The following is a 22,366-nucleotide window of genomic DNA, read 5'->3' as shown; positions in this document are numbered from 1 at the left end:
TCTTGTTCAATTACTCTGATAACAGCTCAGAAAGTGTCTGATAAACACAAATATTCTAACATAGACGACTCCAAATAGATTATAAACTTTTTTTTTGACGTGTCCTGATTGGCTGTTTTAAAATAACTTCCCCCACTCCATGTCTCCTGTAAAAAGGATTCAGAATGCCAACTACAATACTGTACTCTACTGTAGATCTTTGATCGCTAGCTTTATGACTTTGATGTACTGTGTGTTTGAACGTTTTCTTCTCAATAATGCCGTCAAAACGCTCTGCGTCGTCAAAGCTGACTGCGGTGGCACCCAAGAGGCAGAGAAAGATGCTAACCATCACACAAAAAGTTGGACTCCTGGACATGCTGAAGGAAGGTAAAAGCTTCTCCGCCGTAGGGCGCCATTACGGAATAAATGAATCAACGGTTCGTTACATAAAGAAGGAGGAAGAAAATATAAGGAGGACAGCAGCAATAAGCTTCAACAAAGACGCAAAAAGGGTGGTGACTGTCCGCAACAAGACCATCATAAGGATGGAGTCTGCTTTAGCTTTGTGGATCAGTGACTGCAGGAAACGGAACATTACGCTGGATACTAACATTATCCGCACAAAAGCCAAGATACTTTATGAAACTTTTGAGGGCAGCGATGGCGTCAACGGCAGCAAGGAGCCCAGTCCATCAACGAGTGCGTTTCACTCAGAACCGTTTCAGTTTAACGCCAGCAAAGGCTGGTTTGACAAATTTCAGAAACGCGTTGGGCTTAAAAATGTTTACCTGCAGGGAGAGGCCGTCTCAGCGGATGTGGCTGGAGCAGAAGCCTACGCCAAAAACACATTTAAAACAATAATCGAGGAAGGGCGGTACAAGCCTGAACAAGTTTTTAATATGGATGACACGGGATTGTTTTGGAAACGAATGCCCTCTCGCACATTTTTAATGCAGGACGACGCCAAAACAGGTTTCAGGACCCAAAAAGTCCGCGTGACTCTGGTTATGTGTGGAAATGCTGCAGGCTTTATGATAAAACCGGGTCTCATTTCTAGGTCAAAAAATCCAACAGCCCTGAAAGACAAGAATATGAGTGATCTGCCCGTTTACTGGATGCACAACGCAATGGCTTGGATGACAAGAGCGCTGAATCTGAACTGGTTCAAAGGGTGTTTCATCCCAGAGGTCAAGCGCTATTTAGCCGAAAAGGGACTGGACTTCAAAGTGCTCCTCCTCATAGACAACGCTGGAGGCCTCGCTGATGATTTGTCGCATGACGGTGTGAGAATCGAATTTCTGCCGCCGAACACTTCGTCGCTGATTCAGCCTATGGATCAAGGCATCATCCGCGCCTTCAAGGCGCTGTACACGCGCAACACTCTGCAACACCTTGTTGATGCTATGGACTCTGACAAAAAATTCTCATTTAAAGACTACTGGCGTGACTACACCATCGCAACGTGCCTCCAAGATATTCAGAGAGCAATTCAGGAGATGAAAAGTGAAACTTTAAATTCCTGCTGGAAAAAGCTGTGGCCAGAGGCAGTGCGCAACCCCACCGAGGGCTCTCTTGATAACATCCATCGCTCGGTGGTGGATACGGCGGTGAGTCTGGCTAAGCGGCTCAAGGGAGACGGCTTCAATGAAATGACCGCCGAGGACGTTAACTCTCTGATCGATGCCCACTCACAACCGCTGACCGACGAGGACCTGGCAGAGATGACCAAGCCGGCAAGCGAGGAGGAGGTCGAAGAGGATGAGAAGGAAGTCAGTGTTGTTGTTGTAAAAGAGGAGGACGGACTAACCCTCGACCGCTTGGAAGCCATGGTGAGCATGGCCAGTGACCTGCAGCGAGCTGCGCAAGAATGGGACCCCTGTGGGTTTCGTTCAACGCAGTTTTCAAAACTAATAGAAGGAGGCATGTCTGTTTATAAGCATCTCCTCTACCAGAAGAGAAAGAAGCGCCAGAACCTATATATTACTAAGTTCTTGGCTCGCAAAAACGCATGTGCAGCGAGGCCTTCGGTGGAGAAGGACACAATGATGTTGAAGCGGATCAAGGAGGAAGAGCTGTAAATAGTTTCTGATGTCCCCCACCTTGTTGATTCATTGATGGTTAAAGACTCTTTTGGTGTTAATGACATGTTCTAGTATTTTTCTCAAGATGAAGGAAATATATTAAAAAAATTGAGATTAAAACTGCGTTTGAGTGTTTCTTTATTCAAATTGGGGTGAATCAAACAAAACAACCAAGTTGGAAAAAGCTGCAGACAAATGACTGTTTTCTTTGTCCGAGCTGGCCCAAGTTTTCATTGTTTTCTTTTTATAAACCTGAACTTATTTGTCTACTTTCAGAGTTGAAACAAGAGAGAAAAATGTGAAAATGATCATTCCTGTTTGATAAAAAGGGCCTTGAAAATGTAGCGAGGATTTTACAGCCTTAAACCATTTATTATATAAATATAAAAAGGTCTCCTTCATGGATTTTACCTATCACAGGTTATTTTTTTTGAAGGATAAACAAGTCTTCTGATGATAAGTATTCCATCTTATATGGATCTATTTACTAATCTGTTCTTAGACTGATGAAGTAGAACTAACTCCACATGCAATAGATGTCACAAATTGTATAGTGAGAACTATATGTTAATTTTTAAAGTTATGTAAAATACAAGAGTGACATAAATTTGTTTTTTCCAATCTTTTAAGCAAATAAACTCAATCATTCTATTTAATGGATTCAATGTCATCTAGTACTCATAATTGCACAACTTACATGTGTATGTGCACTATTTTTTAATTTTTCAATCAATTTATGACCAAATGTGTTAATTAGGTTTGACAAATGTATTATTTTTTGTGTTTTGATTTCCTGCAATAAACCTATGAGGGGTCGTATGGTTGCTGGAGCCTATCCCAGCTACCGCCAGGGGTAAGTTGGGTACATTCTGGACAGATGATCTGTCGCAGGGCCCCATGTTCCTAAGAAACAGTTCAAAATCCTCAGTTATTTTATGAAGGCAGAACATAGAAAGGACCCAGCCGGGATTTGAACCTTCTCACTGTGAGGTGAGAGTGCCAACCACTGAGCCACCATGCAGCCCTGGAACATAAATATGATACAATATTTATGTCTAATGTGCTTTATTTGTAGTTCTTAAAACAACAGGTTAATTTTTTTGCTAATTTAATACATTTTGTCAGTAAAGTTTTACATTTAAGCTTTATCTTTGTAAAAACAAACACATTTACTCTTTATTTATTACTTTTATAGTTAAGATAATAAATGTAGCTGACATATTAGCAGTCTTTAGAATTACTTATTTAACATTACTCGTTCTGCATTTCACGTTTCCAATTCAAATTTTAAGTATGCACTTTTTCAAGGTAATAAGAGTAAATTTTGTAAACCATTTTTTAACTTTTCGCACTACTCAATATTTTCAGAGTAGTTCACTGATATATAAAAACCAAGAGTATATTAGGAAACAAAAACATTTAGGCAAATTCTATTTTTATCACAGTTTAAGGAGAAATTTATTCATATTCTTTCACAAATTTTACAAAAATAAATGTCTTTTCCCCCTTATAACTAGTTTATACCTTAATGTTAAATTAGTGGCAAAGAATATCTTAAATAATGATTTATTTAGAATGGCTTTCCACAAAAAATTACCTGATTTTGCGATTTTCTATTAAAAACTCTTTTGGCACACTTATTTTTTTAAAACAAAAAACACTTGAGACATCTAGAAACGCATGAAAATATATCTGACTTAGTTTGTTTGCTAAAGGTTTTGTGGGACATGTTAAGGTTTCTTACTCGGCATGTAACCAAAGCAACAACAGAATTCTGCTTCCTCATTCACCATTGCATTCTCACAGACTCTAGGGATTCTGGGAAAAGGTCAATCGGGACAACCCAGTCTGTGGTTTCAACTCTCGGGTCCATTCAGGCGCACAGAACAGCACTCCTCTCTCGTACGTTGCTAGGTGCCGACCCGGTGGAACAGCGGGCGCTTGCTCGTTCGGTGAGACATGCAGGAGACTACAGGGCTCCAGAGGTACAGCACCAGCGCCACCTCCTGCGGGGGCAACCACACTGCAGTCAGAGCTCGCCTCTGAGGAAACAAGGAAAGAGCGATGGGTGGAGAAGGCTCAGACAGAAACAAATTTGGGAATTTTAGCCGAAAGGCGGAGCCTTACCCCGGCCACTGGCGCCTCTTGTCAGTGAGGGGGACATAGACCACTCCCATTAAAGCTTTCTTGGTGAAGGTCCCGTCGTTCTGCCGGTCATACTGTTCTAGCACCTGGTTGCCACCTTCAGGGCCCACTGGGAGAACCAAGCGCCCGCCTGGCTTCAGCTGCTCCAAGAGCTTCCAGGACAGAATGAAAAGATGCAGTTATGTAAGATTTACTTTGTTTCTGCATACTGAATATTAAAAGAAGCAGTGCTTACAGCTTTGGGAACTGTGGCAGCAGCTGCCCCAACATGAATAGCATCATACGGAGCTCCGTCTGGATAGCCAAGTCTCCCATCTCCCACTGCAAGCAAAGCGACAGTTATTTATGTCCGCTCCGTTCAAACATCTGAGAAGCTCGACGACTCACCGATGAGCCTGATGCGTCCGGATGACAGCAGCACGGGGTCGTCGGCCTGCACGTTTTTTAGAGACATTTGAACCAGCTCCTCGATGTGTTCAATGCCGACCACTTTACCACTCGGCCCTGTCTGTGCACAGCAAAGAATAAATGACTGTTTGTGTCCCAGAAACATTGCAAAAGACTTGTCTGGAAGTTACCATTCTGGCAAAGCAGGCCGTGAGATATCCACTGCCAGACCCCACGTCCAACGCAGACGCTCCTTCAGAAAGTTTGTCGCTTAGAAGCTCCAAAGCATGAGCATGCTGTCGAGTTAAACCCAAGAAAACAACAAATACATGAGAATACTTCAAGAGTTCTTTTTAGCAGATATTTAAGTTTCTAACTTTAAGACTAATCTTTAAAAGTTAACAACTATTTCTAGAACTCACCATGTGAGGTGCGCTGATGGTGGCCCTGAAGCCTGTAAAAAGAAAAAATTGAAAAAGTGAATATTTGAAGGCATCAATAACAGAGTAAACCAAATTTTTTAATGTAAAACCTCATTAGTTTCTAGAAAAATTGGATACTAATAGCTGCCATTAGTGTGGGTTTTTTTTTATCCTGAATCATCACTACTGCTGTCAATCCAAGTCCCTCTAATGATTCAGCCTCCCAATGGAAAACAATGTTTCTCACTACAAACAATCCTGACGGTTGAGTCGATTGTCAAACTCCCCAGTCTGATCGTGTGTCTCTGGAATAAACCAGATCAAGTGATTGAGGTCCCAGCACACATTATCCAAAGAAATCCAGCACTGGAAATGCTGTGAAACCAATCCTAAACCTCAAGAGGTGATCTATCCAACTATTTTCTGAGCCTGCTTTGTCCCTTGGAGTTACAGAGTTGCTGGAGCCTATCTTCAATCATCTTTTGATCTATTTTAAAAGCATTACCAGCGGTCTTTTAATTATGATTATGCTGTTTTAAGCCAAAATCAAAAATCCTGTCGCTTTCTAGGACATAGTTTCTGCAGAGTGGCAGGAGTTCATTAGAAATTTGCCTCTAGAGTTATAGCTTTCTCTGATGCGCTCTCCTGCTAGCTTACAGACCCTCACACCCCAAACCTAACATTAGCGGTGCAACAACAATTGTGAGCAATATTGGAGCTATTCAGCTGTGCAGTTTAGAACCGGATGGCAGCTCAGACCAGGAAAACAAAAATGTTTCTGGTCAACAAGTAGATGCATCAGAATGGAGCGGATCAGGAAGCTCGAGTATTTCCTATATTGCCTTTTCCTGTGGCATCCTTTCCTGAATAAAGAAATGCAGTTTTAAGCTTAATTTAAGTTTATCATAATGAAAAACCATGTTAAAAACACCAAAAAACATGATTTCCATCTGCATGGATGTTTTAAATTTCAGACATAAACCTATGACGCATGTTTATGGACTGCAGAAAGAAGTTTGGAGAACAAGAGGAACAAGAGGAAAGTTCCACAAACCAGCGTTACCTATGGTCTGTGGAGAGTCTGTATAAGGATAGTCTCTGGAATAAAGTCCTCTATCGGTTGCCAGCATGGCATCAAATACCCGATCGCTCCGGATGACTCCATGATCTGAAGGAGAACTCAAGTCATAACAGCAATAATCACACAACAATTCTAGCGTTTTCATGTGATGATCTTGATCTGAAATATTACAATATTGTCAGCAGCATGACTCCTGGTGGAAGCTCTTTACCTCTTAGTCTGCTGATGAGGTCTGCGTGTGTTTTGCCACTGGACATCCACGCCATGGTCCTGGACAGGAGCACACCCATGGGGACTGCCACTACAGCCAGGCGCAGAGCCGCGTGCATCTCCCCACGTGCAGCTCCCTGCAGCACCGGACAGCGTGGTGCACAAATATCCGCAGCATTTAACAGCATAACCATTCATTTAAGCTTGGGTGAACGTAATATGTATCGAACTGTTTTCACAATTAGCCGGTATGTTGCTCGAACCTTATCCAGTTGGTCAAAAAAGTAAAATTATTAAAGTTAATGTCATTTTAATGACATTAATGTAAGTTGTATAGCGTAATACATTCTTATTGAGTTTTTAAAAGAATATTGTGCTCAATAAAACAACTAAATAAAGGTCATTTGCGCTTGTTTACCTTTGGTAGTGGGCCGCCGTGACTTTAAGGTAAAACACACTTCCGGTCTGCCTCCTCAGACACCACAGCCAATAGGATTAGAGTATTCTACCAATGTGAAATATCATCCAATCATAACTGAAAAACCCTGATTGACAGATACTGGCAGCCAATCGTGTGCTCAGAAAGTAGGAAATGGGGTTTTGTTGTTAAACGCTTGTCGGATCATGGAGACAGTTAGCTAGAAAAACTACACTTATATATTTTACCTTCTGTCTTCTGTTGAAAACAACAATTTGGTCGACATCTATAGGTAAGTAAATGTTTTATTTTAACGAGATGGTATAAACATTGAAGAGCGTAAGGACATTTTAACGGAAGCTAACCCTAACAGCCCCTCATCAAACCAAAATTCCCGTAGAATTCCCAGCATGCTACCTAAAACGAGCCCTGATTTTGTGTAGGTTAAAACACCAGCAGCGCCATGATAGACGACTTTGACAACCAGGAGGTTCGGTCCAGTGGGGAGCTTTGGACGGAGATCTGCTCCGGTTTGCCGGGAGCTCCAACCGAAACAGCCGTGGAGAACGAGTCGGAGTTCAGGGACTCATTCTACCCGGAAACCCAAGAAGGAGATCTCCAAAATGGACTGACAAATAGAACCAGCAATGGTTCCTCCGGTGCTGCCTGGGAACCCATGGAGGACTCAGAGACTTACATCGCCAGTTTAGGTCCTACTTATAGTTTAGAGTTATTTTCTTAGTTTTCTAATTTATGGTTGCATAAACATAACTGTAAACTTTGGGTGCTCATCAGATCATCATCATTTCCTCATGTTTGCATCATTCCACAGAGAACCGCCTGAAGAAGATAAAGGGTCAGTCAGGTGATGTGACCTCCAAGGAGATGCTGCGCTCCCTGTCTCAGGCCAAGAAGGAATGCTGGGACAGGTTCCTGCACGACGCCCAGACCTCCGAGCTCTTCCAAGGGGGTGACATGGATGAGAGGTGGGATGTAGATTTAATTCAGCCTTCATGTGATGCATTCAAGGTGGCGCTGAGGCCTAATCTGCAACATCTGACAAGTTTTAGGGAATAATTCCAGTAATAATCCACCCCGGTTGCATGTCGGAGCTCATCTCAATCTCAAAAGTAGCTTGGTGCTGAAGTGTGAGCACCTTTGATTTAAAGTAACCGTTTATCCCAGTTTACCCTGTCTTTTGCGCTACTCGAATCGCACAGTCGGATTTTGCAATAATGATAAATTTGTGATTCATTGTGCAGGCCTAGTTTCTATAATAAAAGTTGTTTTTTTTTCCAATATTTGTCGTCCAAGCATGGATGATGGGTCCTTTCTGCAAGAAAAAACAAACACTAACTTAAACCTAAAAAATAGACACAAATGAATAGTTTTATCCTTCTTAATTTACAATTAGAATTAAATAAATACAAAAGAAAAAGACATGAAATACATACCATAAATGTGTTCAAAATTTTATTTAATTTTCATTTTTAGAAATTATTTTAGTTGAAAAACATTTTTGCACTTTATTTTTTAGCTATATAATCAAACTTTTCATAAATGAAAGGATTCTGTCTTTTCATATTTCATTCCCTGTCCTCCTCTGCAGCGCTCTGGAACACTTCAAGAGGTGGCTGATCCCGGAGAAAGTGGCCATCAGCGCAGAGGAGCTGGAATACCTCCTGAGGCCGCCGCAGAAACCGGAGCCGACGGAGGCCAATCAAACGCGAAGCGAGGAGGAAACGGAGGAGCCGCACGGCTCCGACAAAGACGATGCTCTGAGCCCAGAAAAATGAAACAGCTTCAAAGCAGAACTCTGGAAGAAATCTGTTGGTCCTACTTTCACTTTGACAATTCATCACCCACCCTTATGGCATTTTTTTCACCTCCAAAAGCTGCTCTTTCTGTTCGTCTCCTAACCTCATTACTCCTCTGTGGAACTCCAAGTATGTCTGTCTTATAAGAGACAGTCGTTTAACATCATTTTCTTTGAAGAAGGTGTTCTAAATCAGAGCCTCACATGCAGTACCATGTTACAAATGAAGCTTACAGAGAAGGAAACTGTTCATCTTTTTTATTTTAACGGTGATATCAGAAGTTGTGCAGACTGTAATATAATCCAGTAAATATTATTCCATTATCAAATCTATATTGTTGTTATCGTGTCACAAAAAGCCTGAATGCTAAGTTTTTCCTGGTTTGTAGATGTAGCTGCTTCATTTACAGGGTGTTTAAAGTGTTGAAACTCTATTAAACCATAATTTTGTGGATTAAATCTTTTTTTTTTTTTCTTTTTCATATTTTTTAAAAGCTCTTAAGTGTGTCCAGGGCGTACAACCAAGTCACTAAAGTGACCGTTTCTTTGGCTTCAAGGGAAAAGATTTACAAACTTTGCACTGTTAGGAAAGTATGGTGTCCTTTTAGGTCCAGAAATGAAAAAAATATCGTTCACAAAAGATTTAGCAAAAAATAAATAAATACATATAAAAAGAGCATTTGGGAGTGTTGTATGAAAAAAATGTGCTAGGATTTAAAAATTTAAGGTTTTAGACGTAGACACAGTACCTTTAAAACAAATGTAAATCATGGAGCCCCTCTAACCCCAAACTTCTTAAAAAATCTTGCACTAGAAAGTATCTTTTGCAAAAAGATGAATCCTTAAAGGAAAAAAAAGGTGATTTTGAGGGAAATGGTTTTAAGAAATTTTGCAAAATCCAACTTCCTCTGGCATTTTATGTGCATTTATCTTCTACACTTATGTATTTTAAAGAAACAAACACTTTTATATACTTTGTGCTAAAAAGTAAATCTTGTATGTACAGTTGTTTTTTGTACACAATAAATTTAATTATGTCTAAAAAATAAAATTACTTCAAATAATTTGTAGGATAATCTGGAATCAGAAAAGAAAATCGTAGTAGATTAGTTGTAATAGCAAATTTTCTAACTTAACTTTATCAAATTGACCATAATTTCACATATTGAACATTACACAGCATAAAAACAAATTAATTTTTTCATTGGAAAGTGAAATGACTGGTTAAACACAAGTGCTCTTCAGTACTCTGGGATATAAATCACATCTCGCTGTAATTTCTAGCTCTCACACTCTGCAGTGTTTCATAAAGGCTCTTAATTAAAAGTAAAAACAATCAAAATACTGCCTATGTTTTCAGAGTTAATAATCTTAAAGGTCTACAGGGACAGTGGCAATGTGCCTTTGGTCAAACATTTTGAATAATTTTCTTTCTTTCTCTTTCTGCCTCATTTTGTTTGTCACAGTGATGCGAAGGGATTTGAATCTGTCTCAGGTGCCGCAGTGCAACCTAAATAGACCATCTTTTGTTTATTAGCACTAAAAAATGTTCACATTTTGACTAAATAGACATTTAATTATGGAAAGTTATCATTTTCACTAAAATAATGTAAGAACAGTTAAAAATAATTAGTAAAAAAAATCACAAATTAACCAGGAAGGCATCAGTCCTTCAAAATATTTTAAATAAAGTTATGAAGCATGAGACCTCTACACCTGTGAACTAATCCAACTGTGTTAGGTGACTTTTGACCTATGACCTTTGACCAAGAAAAAACTTTCTGACAAAAACCATCATTAATTAAACTAAATAAAACTTTATTTATAAAGCCCTCTTTCATACATATGTATAATAACATTTTTTCAACTTAAAAACAGAGAAAGTCACAAAAAACTGAGATAGTTTGACTTTTTGGACATTTTTTTGCGCCTGGCGTGGAGGACACAGTCAGGGACAAATCCTCTCCAATCTCCTTTTCTTCACAAAGCTGGTGCGTCTGACCACAGAGCCGCACTTCTGCCTCAACCGTTCTTCTCTGGCTCATCACCACTTAAGCTAGAAAATTCCAGGCTCCTGATTTGATTTCGCCACTGCCGTCCTCCGTTCCTCCGTGGTCGTCTTCTTCCACAAAGTCCCCTCAGTGATGGATGGTGACGTCCTTTCACTTTGGAGTTCACCTCTACGGGATTTGGAGGTTGTTCTTCCCCATTTCTTCACATTTTTTATCGTTCTCCTGGAGCCATGCCCAGGAAATTAGACCTCCGCTGACCTTAAACACAGTTTTTTGTCAGCCTTTTGGTAATCAGACTGACTGATTACGAGTTTGTGTCCCCATGGGCAATAATTTAATATATATAATAGGAATACGACGTCTTTTACAAGCTTGTTTCACAATTTCTCTTTATAAATCTGATGATTAAAAGTTCAAAATATATAATTATTATGTGTTTGTTTCTTATTTCTTTTGTCAGCTTCAAGTCAGTGTCTTTTTCTTTGATTTAAAAATGAAGTCCCAACAGTCTTGAATATTATTTCCTGACTTTAACAATGGTCTTTCTTGGAAGACGTCAATTTTAGTTGCAATTTCCGCTTTTTTCTTTTTTTTTCGGAAAATGTGTCACTGATTCATCCTCATTACACTTTTCACATGTTCCATGGTCACGCTTGCCTGAATGAATAACTTCCTTTTTCTTTCTTTTGATTATAATGATCCACTTTAGTGAGGCAAAAACAATGTTTGAACACCCTGCAAGTTCTCCCACTTAGAAATCATGAAGCGGTCTGAAATTTACTTCTTATGTGCATGTCCACTGTGAGAGACATAATCTAGAAAAAAATCTGGAAATCACATTGTATAATTTTAGAAATGCAATTATTAACTATTATTAGAAAATGGAAGAAGCTAAACATGACTGTCCTGCATGGACAGAGTTCCATGCAGGATCTCACCTCCTGGGGTCTTAGAGATCCTAAGAAAGATGAGGATTCACCCCAGAACTACACAGGAGTAGTTGGTTGATGACATGCAAAGAGGTGGGACCTCCGTTTCCATGGTTACTGTTGGTAACACTCTAAGACATTATGGTTGGAAATCATCTATGGATTAAACCACAACAGGTCCAGACCCGTCTTAAGTTTGACCATTTACATGATCCAGAGGAGTCATGGGTAACACATCCTCATTCCCAAGGTGTCACATTTTGACGCCTAGCTAAGGACCCTCCACGTCAAAACTTTACGTTTTGAGTCTTTCCAACTTGTTATTTTTTTATGTGCTGGCCGTTCCAGTTAAATCAAGGCTCTCATACCTCTGGGCCACAAACGGGTACCGGTTCCGGACCAGGGTGTGGACCACACTGGTATCCTAACCTGGTACAGAACGTGGATTGGTACTGGTTCCGGATGTGGGACCAGGCTAGGGTTAGGCTATCATGTTAGGGTACCAAAATGACCGAACCCCTGATTTAATTAGAACAGCCAGCACTTAAAAAAATGACGTTAAGGACACCCAAAACGTCAAAAAGTGACGTGGAGCGGTCTTTAACCATGTGTCAAAATGGGACGACTTAGGGATGAGAATGTGTTGTCATGGAAGAAAGTCATGTGATCAGATGAGACCAAAATAGAACTTTTTGGCCTTAATTCCACTCACCGTGTTTGGAAGAAGAAGAATGATGAGCACCATCCCAAAAACATCATCCCTATTGTGAAGCATGGAGGTGTTAGCATCATGCTATGGGGTGTTTATTGAACATGGGACAGGACGACTAAACTGTATTAAGAAGAGGATGACCGGGGCCGTGTATTTCAAGATTTTGAGGAACTTATTTGCAGCAGTACAATACAAACAAATGATTTTAAAATCATCCGATGTGATTTCCAACCCAGATAAAAATGTCAGACACATGATTTCTAAGTGGGAGAACTTATTTCTCACTGTAAGTGTGAATATTTCATTTTTCCTTTTTTATTTTATGATATCATATTCTCTTTATTATATTGCTTTAGTTTTGTTTCTTTTTGTAGCTCCTTAAGTTCAAATTAATTCTCATTTATGAATTTAGTCATTTGGATCCTTCAAAATAAAAGCTTCTCTCAGAATCTGCAGGAAAAATTAAGTATTTGTTTTTTCAAGAGAAAATATTCAGTCTCCAACTATTTTTGCTTTTACCAAAATAATTTTCACACATAACAGGATTTTAAAAAATACTATTCTGTAAGAACAGGAAGTGTGCAGCTTGAATTTTAAGATGTAAAGTTATAATTTTCCAGATTTCCATTATATTGGGATCCTTGAAGTTCAAACCTTTGGTTTGATTCATTGATCGTCTGTCCTTAAGGACGCATAACAATGAAAGAAGGAAATTTAATGAGATTTTTGTCTTCCATCCGTCTTCAGTGAGATTAAACGGACTTCTTTTAGCTAATTTGGAGTTCATTTTTGTGCATTTAATAATCTCTGTGACTAAGATGTGCTCAGCAGGCTGTCTGGGGTCAAACGGCAGCCGCATATCTTCCAGGAAAACGACCTCGTGTAATCTGTGTTTTAGTCATTAGGACGTCTCAATGAGCTTTCTTCCATTTAACAAAAAGAATCCCAGAGCGAGTTTGATCCCACTGACCTGCTTCTGTTTAATCATAATAGAAAAGTGAGTTAATAATTTTACTGCACGTTTTCCACTTAGGCAGCAGAGGTCATCCATTTTTTTGTAACCATTTTGTTTCTCCATCTTTACGGCAATGACATCTGATGAACATTTTTGGATTTGTTTGTATTTATCGCTCAGCCTTAACAACCACAGATAAATAAAGAGACCCAGCGGTTCCTGCTTTTAGACCCTCAATTGACCACTTATCCGTGCACGTCGTACGCACACGTGAGGTTTCTCTGGAGCTGCGCCACGCCGAGGGTACGGCTGGAAAGCCAAGGAGCCCGTGATTGCTGCCACGTGCTGCATGGGAAGATTTACAGTTCGCACAAAGAGAAAGCGTCCTGCGACTCCCCTAAACCCAATTTTCAATCACTGCAGGACATAAAAAGGCGTATTAACCGCTGAAAGTACCACACTTTATCTTTTGATGGAAAACAGCTCGCTTTGAATTTGACGGCTGGAAGAGACAAAACATCGGCTACAAAAAAGACAAAGAGGCGTGGTTCCAAGGCTAAAGACGGAGCACTTTGGGGCTGAAAATTGTCAACAGAGTCTTTGTTCAGTTTGGTAACAAAGCAACAATTTGTACTGGAGGTCGTCTCGACCTGCTGCACTAGAAAGCCATTATAACATTAAACCAAACAAAAGCCATCATTAACTGGGATTTTTATTATCCAATTTGGACCAGATCATTTCAGTAGAGGGAGATTATATTTATATTTGAAGTATTGGCCCAAGTAAACAACCAACAAATGTCAATTGATGATTTTTGGTGTAATCTTCTACACTGCTGAATTAACTCATCCCATATGAACCAATGACTGTATATAAAAACTCGTAAATGGTTTACTTCGAGCCCCAATGAAATTAAGTCAGAATGGAGGCCGCCATATTGGAGCCAGACAGGCAGTGATTGGTCCGAGTTTTTCTGAGTTATCGCTTCTATGGCAACCATTCTCACCAATCAGGAGGGAGCTTGTTGGAAGGCCACACCCCTTTCACTACAAATCTGTCAAACATCGGATTTGACACCACATACTTTCATTAAGGCATCTGATTGGTCCGTTTATAACTTGAAAAACCTGCGCTAATAATGTGGAAAAAAATGAGTATTAACAAGAACATGTCAATAAAAAGATATCAGATCAAGATCGGTTATTCTAGCAAATGTAGTAGCTGTTTATTTCTCTATAGAAGTCTATTGGATTTTGGCTTCTTGGAGCTAGAAGGTACTTCCTGTTTTTAGACCTGAAAGAGGAGGAGTCACCCTGTCCAGTTCTCATATACAGTCAATTATATCGATAGATGAGGAAAAAATAGAACCCAACTTGGTAAGAGCGACCCTCAGCTATGATTGGCTGTAATTAGAGCGGACAGAGGCAGACAGAAAAACACTGGAACACTGTTTCAGGACAAAACTAGACCCAAAAAAAAAAAAATGTATTGTAGCTGATTGTTCCACGTCCCAAAATAATTTAGAAAATTCTGGGAACAACTAATAATCCAACAGATGAAGCAGCTCATTGTAGATTGGATTGGATTAGGTTGGGTTGGGTCGGGTCGGGTCGGGTCGGGTCGGGTCGGGTCAAGTCAAGTCAGATTGGATTCGATTGGATTAGAAGTTGTTTATTTCAAATAAAAAAAAATGTGCTGCTTTCTAGGACATGGTTTCTGCAGAGGAGCAGGAGCTCTGAGTCGTGGGAGCAACCCTGCCCCCCTTCCCGTCACCCTCCCAACCTAACATCACCCCATACGGTAAAAATGGCGAGCAGAGTTGGAGTTTATCCATCTGTACAGCTTTGAGCCAAATCCCAGTTCAGTATTGAAAACCAAGACGTTCATAGATCTATTTGTCTGCATGTGGATGCATCGGAATGGAGCAGAGCAGGGAGCTTGCATTTGTTTGTCTACTCCTGATTCACTACGAGTTGAACAAATAAACACTCACACATGCAATTTTAAGCTTATTTTTTTCTATTTATGTTCTTCATTGTGAGAAAAATGCTTAAAAAACATGTTAAAAACACATAAAAAAGAATTTTATGAATTTAAAAGTGGTTCAACGACTTCATATCTGACAAAAAAAATGTCAACGGTTCTCCAAATGATCTCTGTTCTCCTCATTGGTAAAATAAAGTTTTTTAAACGTTAAAAATAATCGGATTTACCTCTAAATATTAATATTTTTTACAAAATAGCAGTACGTCAGAGTTTTGTTTGTATGTTTGTGACGGTATCCCAACCTTTCCCAGAATTAAGATCAAGCCCGTCTTATTCTTCGTCGTGGCATCCATCACAAGACCTTGAGAAACGGCAAACACGCTTTTATTACTTTTGCCTGAAATGGCTGCAATAAATAAGTTACACTCTGTACAGGAATATTATCAGACAAAAGAAGAATAGCCCCTCTGACCTTCCTGCAGGAATTCATAGCTCACAGCCTAATCTTTTCCCCTAAAGTGAGTCCCGATCACCACAATCCTGTTCCTGTCACACACATGGAGCCAATGAAAAAGCACCTTCGACGTCTTAGAAAACCCTAGAAAATTACATTGCACATATAAGATTAAATTAAAACAAGAATATTTGTCACATTATTATTATTTTTTTAACATTTTCTGAGATTTTATTAAAAATGAATGAAGCAAAACTACTCATATGTGAAGATCAAGGTTCATGTGAACAGCACAAACCTTTTGTGAATAAATTGCCATAATTATCATCGAGCTCGAGGCATTAAGATAAACAGCGTCAAGTATTGACCTGATTTAGATAATTATTATTTTCACAGTAAGTCTCTAAAATTAGATGCCCATTAATTCTGGCTCTGACCACTGTTTGTCGGCTTCCTGCGTCACAGCCTCACGCTGCTCTCCTGTGCAAGGACACCAACAGTTCTTAAATAATGTTAAGTATTTTGAATAATGACTCTGCTGCTGGGGAAAAAAAGAACGTGTTTTGCTTTCCAACAGAGCAATTTGGATCCTGTTTTCATCGACGTGTTGCAGCACTGTCTAAAACTCACAGATAATAACAGATTGATGGAGATTTTCTCAGAATCCAGTTTTGCTACAGGACATTTGATGGTTTATTCTATTCAAACATTTGATTCTGAATGGTCTCAAAATGAGTAAATTTGCAGCAAAACATTTAAAAAAAATAAAAAGTAGGAGGTATGGATTTTTTAGAAAAGGTTGTAATTAATGTGTGAATCTTTTAAGATTTTCATAAGGAGATGGTTATAATGTTGCCTGAAGGAGATGACTCACACGATTAAAACTAGGCTCTGTTGTGTGGGTCTCAGGCACACAGAGAAAGAGAGACCTCCTCATTCTGAAGCAGAGAGGCACACGGTGAAGAGGTGAGACGGCGCCACAGCGAGGCTCGCTTCCACAGAGACAACACCGTCGGACGTCTCCTGAAGGTACTTTTCTCTTTTTAGTACTGCACGTGCTTTTATTTTGAAATTATTAGCTTTGAAATTGATTCAGAATTAGCCAATATTCTGTACATTAAAATTTTTGTGTACATTTTTGCATCGGAAAGTTCCTAAGTGTTATTTGGAGTTGATAATATGGTAATAAATGATTAAGAAATAATTAGAAAATGAACAGAAAACAGTTTTAAAGGGAAAAGGGGTGATAAATCCAGAGCAAGAAAAACATGTTTTTACCTCCCAGATCAGTTTTTGTTCAAAACTTCCGGATTAATTTAACCTTATGTATTTACGGCTCTGAAAACCAGTAAAATAATGTTTTTGCTGTCGTATAGAAGCTAAATTAAGATAATTTTGGAGCAAAAGTGTTTTTGCATCAAAGAGTTCAAATGAAATCATGAAGCTGCAGACGTCTCAAGATGATTAGTAAAGGTGAGGTCATTTGGATGACGACAATGAACCGTATATTTGGTTTTGCCTCTGCAGTGATGGACTGGAAGAGCGGGTTAAATCAATCCGCCCTGAACTCCTCCGCCTCAATCTCCGACTCGCCTCCCTCCTTCTCCTCCTGCTGCAACGCCTCCCACCTCCTCCTCTCGCCGCCTCTCTTTTCAGTCCCCTCCTTCTCCGGCTTTGACTTTCTCATCAGCCTGAAGCTCCTCTTCATCCCGCTCTACTCTGCCGTGGTTCTGGTGGCGTGCTCTGGGAACCTCCTCCTCCTCTTCTTCATCTGGCACAACAAAAAAAGACACAGCACCACCAATTTCCTCATCAGCAACCTGGCCCTCGTCGACCTCGTCATGTGCGTCTTCTGCGTCCCCTTGACGGCGTCCTACGCCTTTGACAGGCGTGGTTGGGTGTTTGGCTACCACATGTGCCACTTTGTGGCTATCATGCAGTCTGCGGCCGTCTACGCCGCCGTCCTGTCGCTCATGGCCATCGCCGTGGACCGCTACATCATCGTGGCTTACCCCATCCGCAAAAGAGCGGGCTGCCAGTTCTGCTGGTGTCTGGTGGTGGTCATCTGGTTATCCTCCTTGGGTTTGTCCACACCCATCGCACTCCACACCGTCTACCTGGACCTGCACGCCGCAGGCCTGGAGATGGCTGTATGCGAGGAGTTCTGGGACGGCCAGGAGCGAGGCCGCCTCATCTACTCCTGCTTCATCCTCCTCTTCTCCTACTTTGTGCCGCTGGCCGCCGTCTCCATCTCCTACTGCGCCATCTCCTATCACTTGAAGCAAAGGACCATGTCCAGTTTGACCGCCTGCCTGGAGCTGAGGTCTGCACGGGCGTCCTGGAGCAGACGGAGACGGAAGACGTTCTGTCTGCTGCTGGCGTCTGTTCTCTGTTTCGCCTTCTCCTGGCTCCCTTTACAGGTGCACAAAGACCAGATAAATAATAGATTTACAGTGGGGCTGCCAAAAACGATTGTTTTGATAGTCGACTAATCACCAATTATTTTTTCCAATTAGTCGACTAATCAGGTCATGCGTAAAACACACATCTTAACCATCATTAGCTTTTACCTGACTAAATTAAAGACAATAGTTTATTAACTTTTAATGAATCGTGTAGCCTCTGTCCTTCATTAGTTTCTGGTATTAACACAAGATTTACCCTTTAACACCGGAGCTCCAGCGTTTATGTTCTTTGATTTACTGTAACTTTTCAACCGTTAAAAAGAATCAAGTAAATTATAGAGTAACTAGTCAATCTACGATAGCCAGCCAATCAAATCATGACACTGACGTGATGTCAGCGTTTGCTAGAGCATCTCTCAGGAGAACTGTGTCTCTGAGTGACTTCAGAACGATGTGAGTTAGCGGAGGAGGCTTTTGAATGTGAAAACGCCGCTCCGCGCTCCGAACAGTCCTGAGAAACCGGTTGATGTTATTCCCCCATGTTAACTTGCAGCCAACATGCACATTGCTGCATTAATTGCACAGACTTTAAGTGCATCCAAGGGTAAACGTCTGACTCTAACCTTCCACTGGGTACATATGGCCAACAACAATATACTGACCAGAAGAATTTAGAAAAATATGAGCGAACAGTCACTTAAAAATATTATTATTAATAATGATAAAGCCACGCTCAGAGAATCATCTCACTCAAAGATGCAGCTTTGTTTGTTTACAAAGGAACTCGCTACAGTACTTCTTCCTCTACGGATGTCACTGGTATTTTAGGTCTGTGCATGTCAAAATGATTTATTGCGATCAAACGTGTGGTGCATGTAAACGTTTGTTAAAATCAGATAAAGTTTTTCAGGGTCTATCTACAGATCTGTATCTGATTTTTGCACGTGTAACAGCAGCTAATGAGAAGCAGCGGACAGGTTGGCTGCCATCTTGTCCTCCAATAGAATGGAGCAAACACTGACATCACATCAGTGTCATGATTTGATTGGCTGGCTATGGTTTTGCTTGTGAGACAGAAAAAGCAAGATTTTGTCCATCAAATTTCTAGATCATAGAAAATTAACGGTTCAAAAAAATTCACAAAGAAAATTCAAATGTTTAAAAAATTCAGAATTAACAGAAAAATGTCCATACATTTACAATTAGCTAGACTAGTTTCTGTGAACATTTTTGGGTTCTACATATAAAAACAGTTGCAATTGAATGTGCGTTGCAAGTCCAACCAGGCTGAACTTAGACCAATCAAAACTCTTGTTTTTATGTGCGTCTATGCGTGTCAATGAATGTGCGTTGCAAGTCCAACTAGGTCAAACTTTGACCAATCAAGACTCGTGTTCACGTGTAGCTATGCGAGTTTCTACAATCGTTTTTGGGTTCTACATGCAAAAGGCGTGGGCATGAAATGCAGGTTCCACTTTAAACCAGGTTAACCTTTGATCAAAACTCTCAGGTTCACATGGAGCTACACAAGTTTTCAGCCTCTATGAACAGAACACGCAGATTGATGCGCATTGCATGTTAAACCAGGTCGAACTTTGTTCAAACAGACTCGGAATTGGTAGTGACGATTGGATGGAGCCCCTGTTATTTTTAGGAAGTGCACCACTAGGTGTAGGTGGTAGAAATGTGCTAGTAAACAGTAAGGAAAAACAAGAAGCCCCTTCCTGCTTGTTCATTGTGAACACCATATCCAAAACAAAGAACAAGAACATACTTTAATTTTGTTCTTGAACGAGCAGCATCTGCCTGGATTAAACGTAGCATTAGAAGAAAGTTTTTAAAAATGAACTTCAAACTCGCTCAGTACCATTTTCATATTTAGGAAACAGCCAGTAAACTCTTCATAAAAAACTATATTTGATGCTTTTATTTTAAAAATTGACTTTTACGTCACATGGTTTTTTTTCCTAGGTGGTGAACCTGATACGTGACCTGGACACAGATTTCTCCATCCTGGGGAAGAACTATGTAAATGTCATCCAGGTATCCGCACACCTGCTCGCCATGAGCTCGGCCTGCTACAACCCCTTCATTTACGCCTCATTGCACAATAAATTCTTATCCTGCCTGTGTCTCCACTTCCTGTCTCGGCGGAGAGGAAAAGGAAAGGACAGGGGTCAAGGGTCGAGCATCATGACAGCTTCTCATAGAATGGCCCGCCTCTACACTTCCACCATTGTTGCCGATTTGCAGGGTGTTACCATGCAGGACAGGATTCCACAGGAAAACTACAGCTAAAGTTAGTTTTAACTTTTTTTTTTTTTACTTCAAATGCATACATTTACCTCAATTTATCCACTTTTCAGACTTTATAAGTCTTAATGGGTGTTAAAAATGAACAATTTTTAAAGTGAAATAAAATATTGGAGGTGTGATTTATATTTCGCTGAATTAAGCATGTTTAAATGCACCTCTTTGATCTAAATTTTCATTTTATTGTGATAAAATATGAGAAAAAAAAGAGAAATTAAATGTTTTCCATCTGTTATATATATCGGTGATGTATATTACATTTATGTACAAGAATGTAATGTAATTTACACATTTATTCAAGTTTTTTCAACCAGCATCTTTGCGATTTCAAAATGTATTAATAATGTATGAATAATCAATAAAAAATGCAAACCAGTATCTCCTGTCTGTCTACAAAGAGAAAATGTTTTACGAATTATGCGGTGAATTCCTTTATAACTTGTAGATTATTTGTTAATGTACTTAATGATCATTTAACGATTACTTAAACAGTGTTTCTGTGCCAATCATTTACTGTGTGGCTTGATTGGATTTTGGATTGCCAACACCCAGAGTCTATGTTACACCATCGCACAAAGATGTGTGAAGTCTTGGTTAAAATAAATGACTGTTGTCAAAGTTAAGGCGTTTCCTGCTGTCCTTTATCGTCCTTTTCACGCTGGTGTCAGAAGTGGGATTATTTATACTTTCAGCAAAGACTTTTAAATTAAAACAAGAAATCCTCAGAATCAGTCAGTCTGGCAGAAAGACGAGGAAAAAATACGAGTTTTTTTTAAAGTTGAGGAGTCACCAAGATATCCATCACCTCCAGCTTTGACCGTTTTGACAATCAGACAAGAACTATAGAGAGCGGCTTTCTGTGCCGCCACACACAGGTGGCGGTAGAGACGTGGCTGGGTAGAACCATTGACCGGATAAGAGAACTGGTCTGAGTGACTCCTCCCCCCTCATGTTCCAATACCAAGAAGTCAAAATCCCATAGACTTCTACAGTGATCCACTGTGTGTCCTGCAACACAAGAACATAGCAGATTAAAATAGTAGGTGGGTAGGTGGACGGAAACCACATTTATTTAAATGTTTTCTACCAGTGAGGACAAGACATGTATTGGTACACGAAACAGAAAAAGAGGTAGCAGCCTTTAAAAAAAAAATACATTTTAGAATTTTTAGAAGATAACTCTTAAATGCACGAACGGATCAAAGTACCACTTTGGGGTTCTTTATAGTGAGGAATAAACAGTAAAATGCATTTAAAACCTCAAAAAGTATAATTTTCATGGTGGGGCCCCTTTAAGAGAAGCATGACATAAAAGAAAGGCTCGGTGTGCTATTTATTTTCAGAGTGGTTGTTACTGAGTTTGAGCTCGTTATGTTGCTATCCTGGGGCTGTGTGGACTTGGGGACAAAGGAAGTTCTGCAAAATAAACCAATAAATGGTTCCTCCTATAGATGAAGAACAACCCCCTGTTGTCCTTCTAACCTTTTCAGTTAAAGATTTCATCTTTTATTGGTTTAAGAACACAAAAAACACAAGAAGCTCTTTATTTTTATTTAAAAAAATACTAATAAATAACATTTCTTTGGTTCTTGGCTTTTAATTAGTGGATGCTTTCCCTCTCCTTCAGCTGCAGCTGTGCCATTGGTTACACACAGCATGCGCTTCAAAATCTATTTCACGTTTAAATGTCAACTTTGCGACTGTGATGTGGAGGGAACATCATCCTTGGTGTTAATGGAAGTATCTCAAAAAAATACACCTGGTAAAGACAAATACTCAAAAAACAAACTAAAAGGACACTTCGTGGATTTTTTTCCTACAGGAGGTATCGCTAGAGAATTTTCAAATATTGGGATATTTCCCAAAATGCACCACAAAACAGCAGATTGTGTTAGTAGAACATGTAAACACAGCTTTTGGTTTTATTCTTCATTCGCCAATAGGCAGCAAAACAAAGTTGTTAGAACCAAGCAGAAGTTCTGCACCTTCAACCTCATTTGTGAAGACAGAATTTTTGAGAGCTGAAACTTTAACTATAGATTTAGCTATAAAGTGTCA

The 22,366-nt window shown here is 39.8% G+C and overlaps 4 protein-coding genes across 7 annotated transcripts in view; 3 read left to right on the top strand and 1 right to left on the bottom strand.

The window, feature by feature from the left end:
- LOC112154593 (tigger transposable element-derived protein 1) overlaps positions 1-2,183 on the top strand; it is a gene marked incomplete in the record, with an annotated part of 3,175 nt that extends 992 nt beyond the window's left edge. Inside the window, 1 exon segment of the mRNA XM_024285704.2 lies at positions 98-2,183. Within this exon segment, the coding sequence (XP_024141472.1) occupies positions 258-2,060 (1,803 nt within the window).
- Positions 2,184-3,494: 1,311 nt separating this feature from the next.
- Positions 3,495-6,864, bottom strand: pcmtl (l-isoaspartyl protein carboxyl methyltransferase, like). Of its 3 annotated transcripts, XM_024286072.2 has the most exons (9): positions 6,727-6,864; positions 6,310-6,445; positions 6,081-6,185; positions 5,018-5,049; positions 4,787-4,891; positions 4,596-4,716; positions 4,444-4,529; positions 4,191-4,360; positions 3,495-4,069 (listed from the first exon to the last, which is right to left on the bottom strand). In XM_024286072.2, exons 2-9 carry the CDS (start codon positions 6,425-6,427, stop codon positions 4,033-4,035), a joined length of 774 nt encoding a protein of 257 aa, XP_024141840.1. In that variant the 5' UTR covers positions 6,428-6,445; positions 6,727-6,864; the 3' UTR covers positions 3,495-4,032. The 3 variants fall into 3 exon arrangements, with proteins under 3 accessions (XP_024141840.1, XP_024141764.1, XP_024141687.1); XM_024285996.2 differs by lacking the exon at positions 6,727-6,864 and having other exon boundaries at positions 3,495-4,105; positions 6,310-6,712; XM_024285919.2 differs by lacking the exon at positions 6,727-6,864 and having other exon boundaries at positions 6,310-6,712.
- Positions 6,865-6,875: 11 nt separating this feature from the next.
- Positions 6,876-9,001, top strand: ccdc32 (coiled-coil domain containing 32). Its single transcript, XM_024286192.2, has 4 exons — positions 6,876-7,018; positions 7,170-7,436; positions 7,559-7,712; positions 8,336-9,001. The coding sequence occupies exons 2-4, from the start codon at positions 7,190-7,192 to the stop codon at positions 8,520-8,522; spliced, it is 588 nt and encodes a 195-aa protein (XP_024141960.1). The 5' UTR covers positions 6,876-7,018; positions 7,170-7,189; the 3' UTR covers positions 8,523-9,001.
- Positions 9,002-16,131: 7,130 nt separating this feature from the next.
- Positions 16,132-20,912, top strand: prlh2r (prolactin releasing hormone 2 receptor). 2 transcript variants are annotated; one of them, XM_024273284.2, is made up of 3 exons: positions 16,132-16,619; positions 17,118-18,010; positions 19,967-20,912. In XM_024273284.2, the coding sequence occupies exons 2-3, from the start codon at positions 17,120-17,122 to the stop codon at positions 20,291-20,293; spliced, it is 1,218 nt and encodes a 405-aa protein (XP_024129052.1). In that variant the 5' UTR covers positions 16,132-16,619; positions 17,118-17,119; the 3' UTR covers positions 20,294-20,912. The 2 variants fall into 2 exon arrangements, with proteins under 2 accessions (XP_024129052.1, XP_036065735.1); XM_036209842.1 differs by lacking the exon at positions 16,132-16,619 and having other exon boundaries at positions 17,045-18,010.
- The last annotated feature ends 1,454 nt before the right edge of the window (positions 20,913-22,366 follow it).

Source organism: Oryzias melastigma, linkage group LG22 (genome assembly GCF_002922805.2).
Source record: "Oryzias melastigma strain HK-1 linkage group LG22, ASM292280v2, whole genome shotgun sequence".
Lineage (NCBI taxonomy): Eukaryota > Metazoa > Chordata > Actinopteri > Beloniformes > Adrianichthyidae > Oryzias > Oryzias melastigma.
Note: the sequence above shows the minus strand (reverse complement) of the source record. Positions and strands in the feature narration are given on the sequence as shown.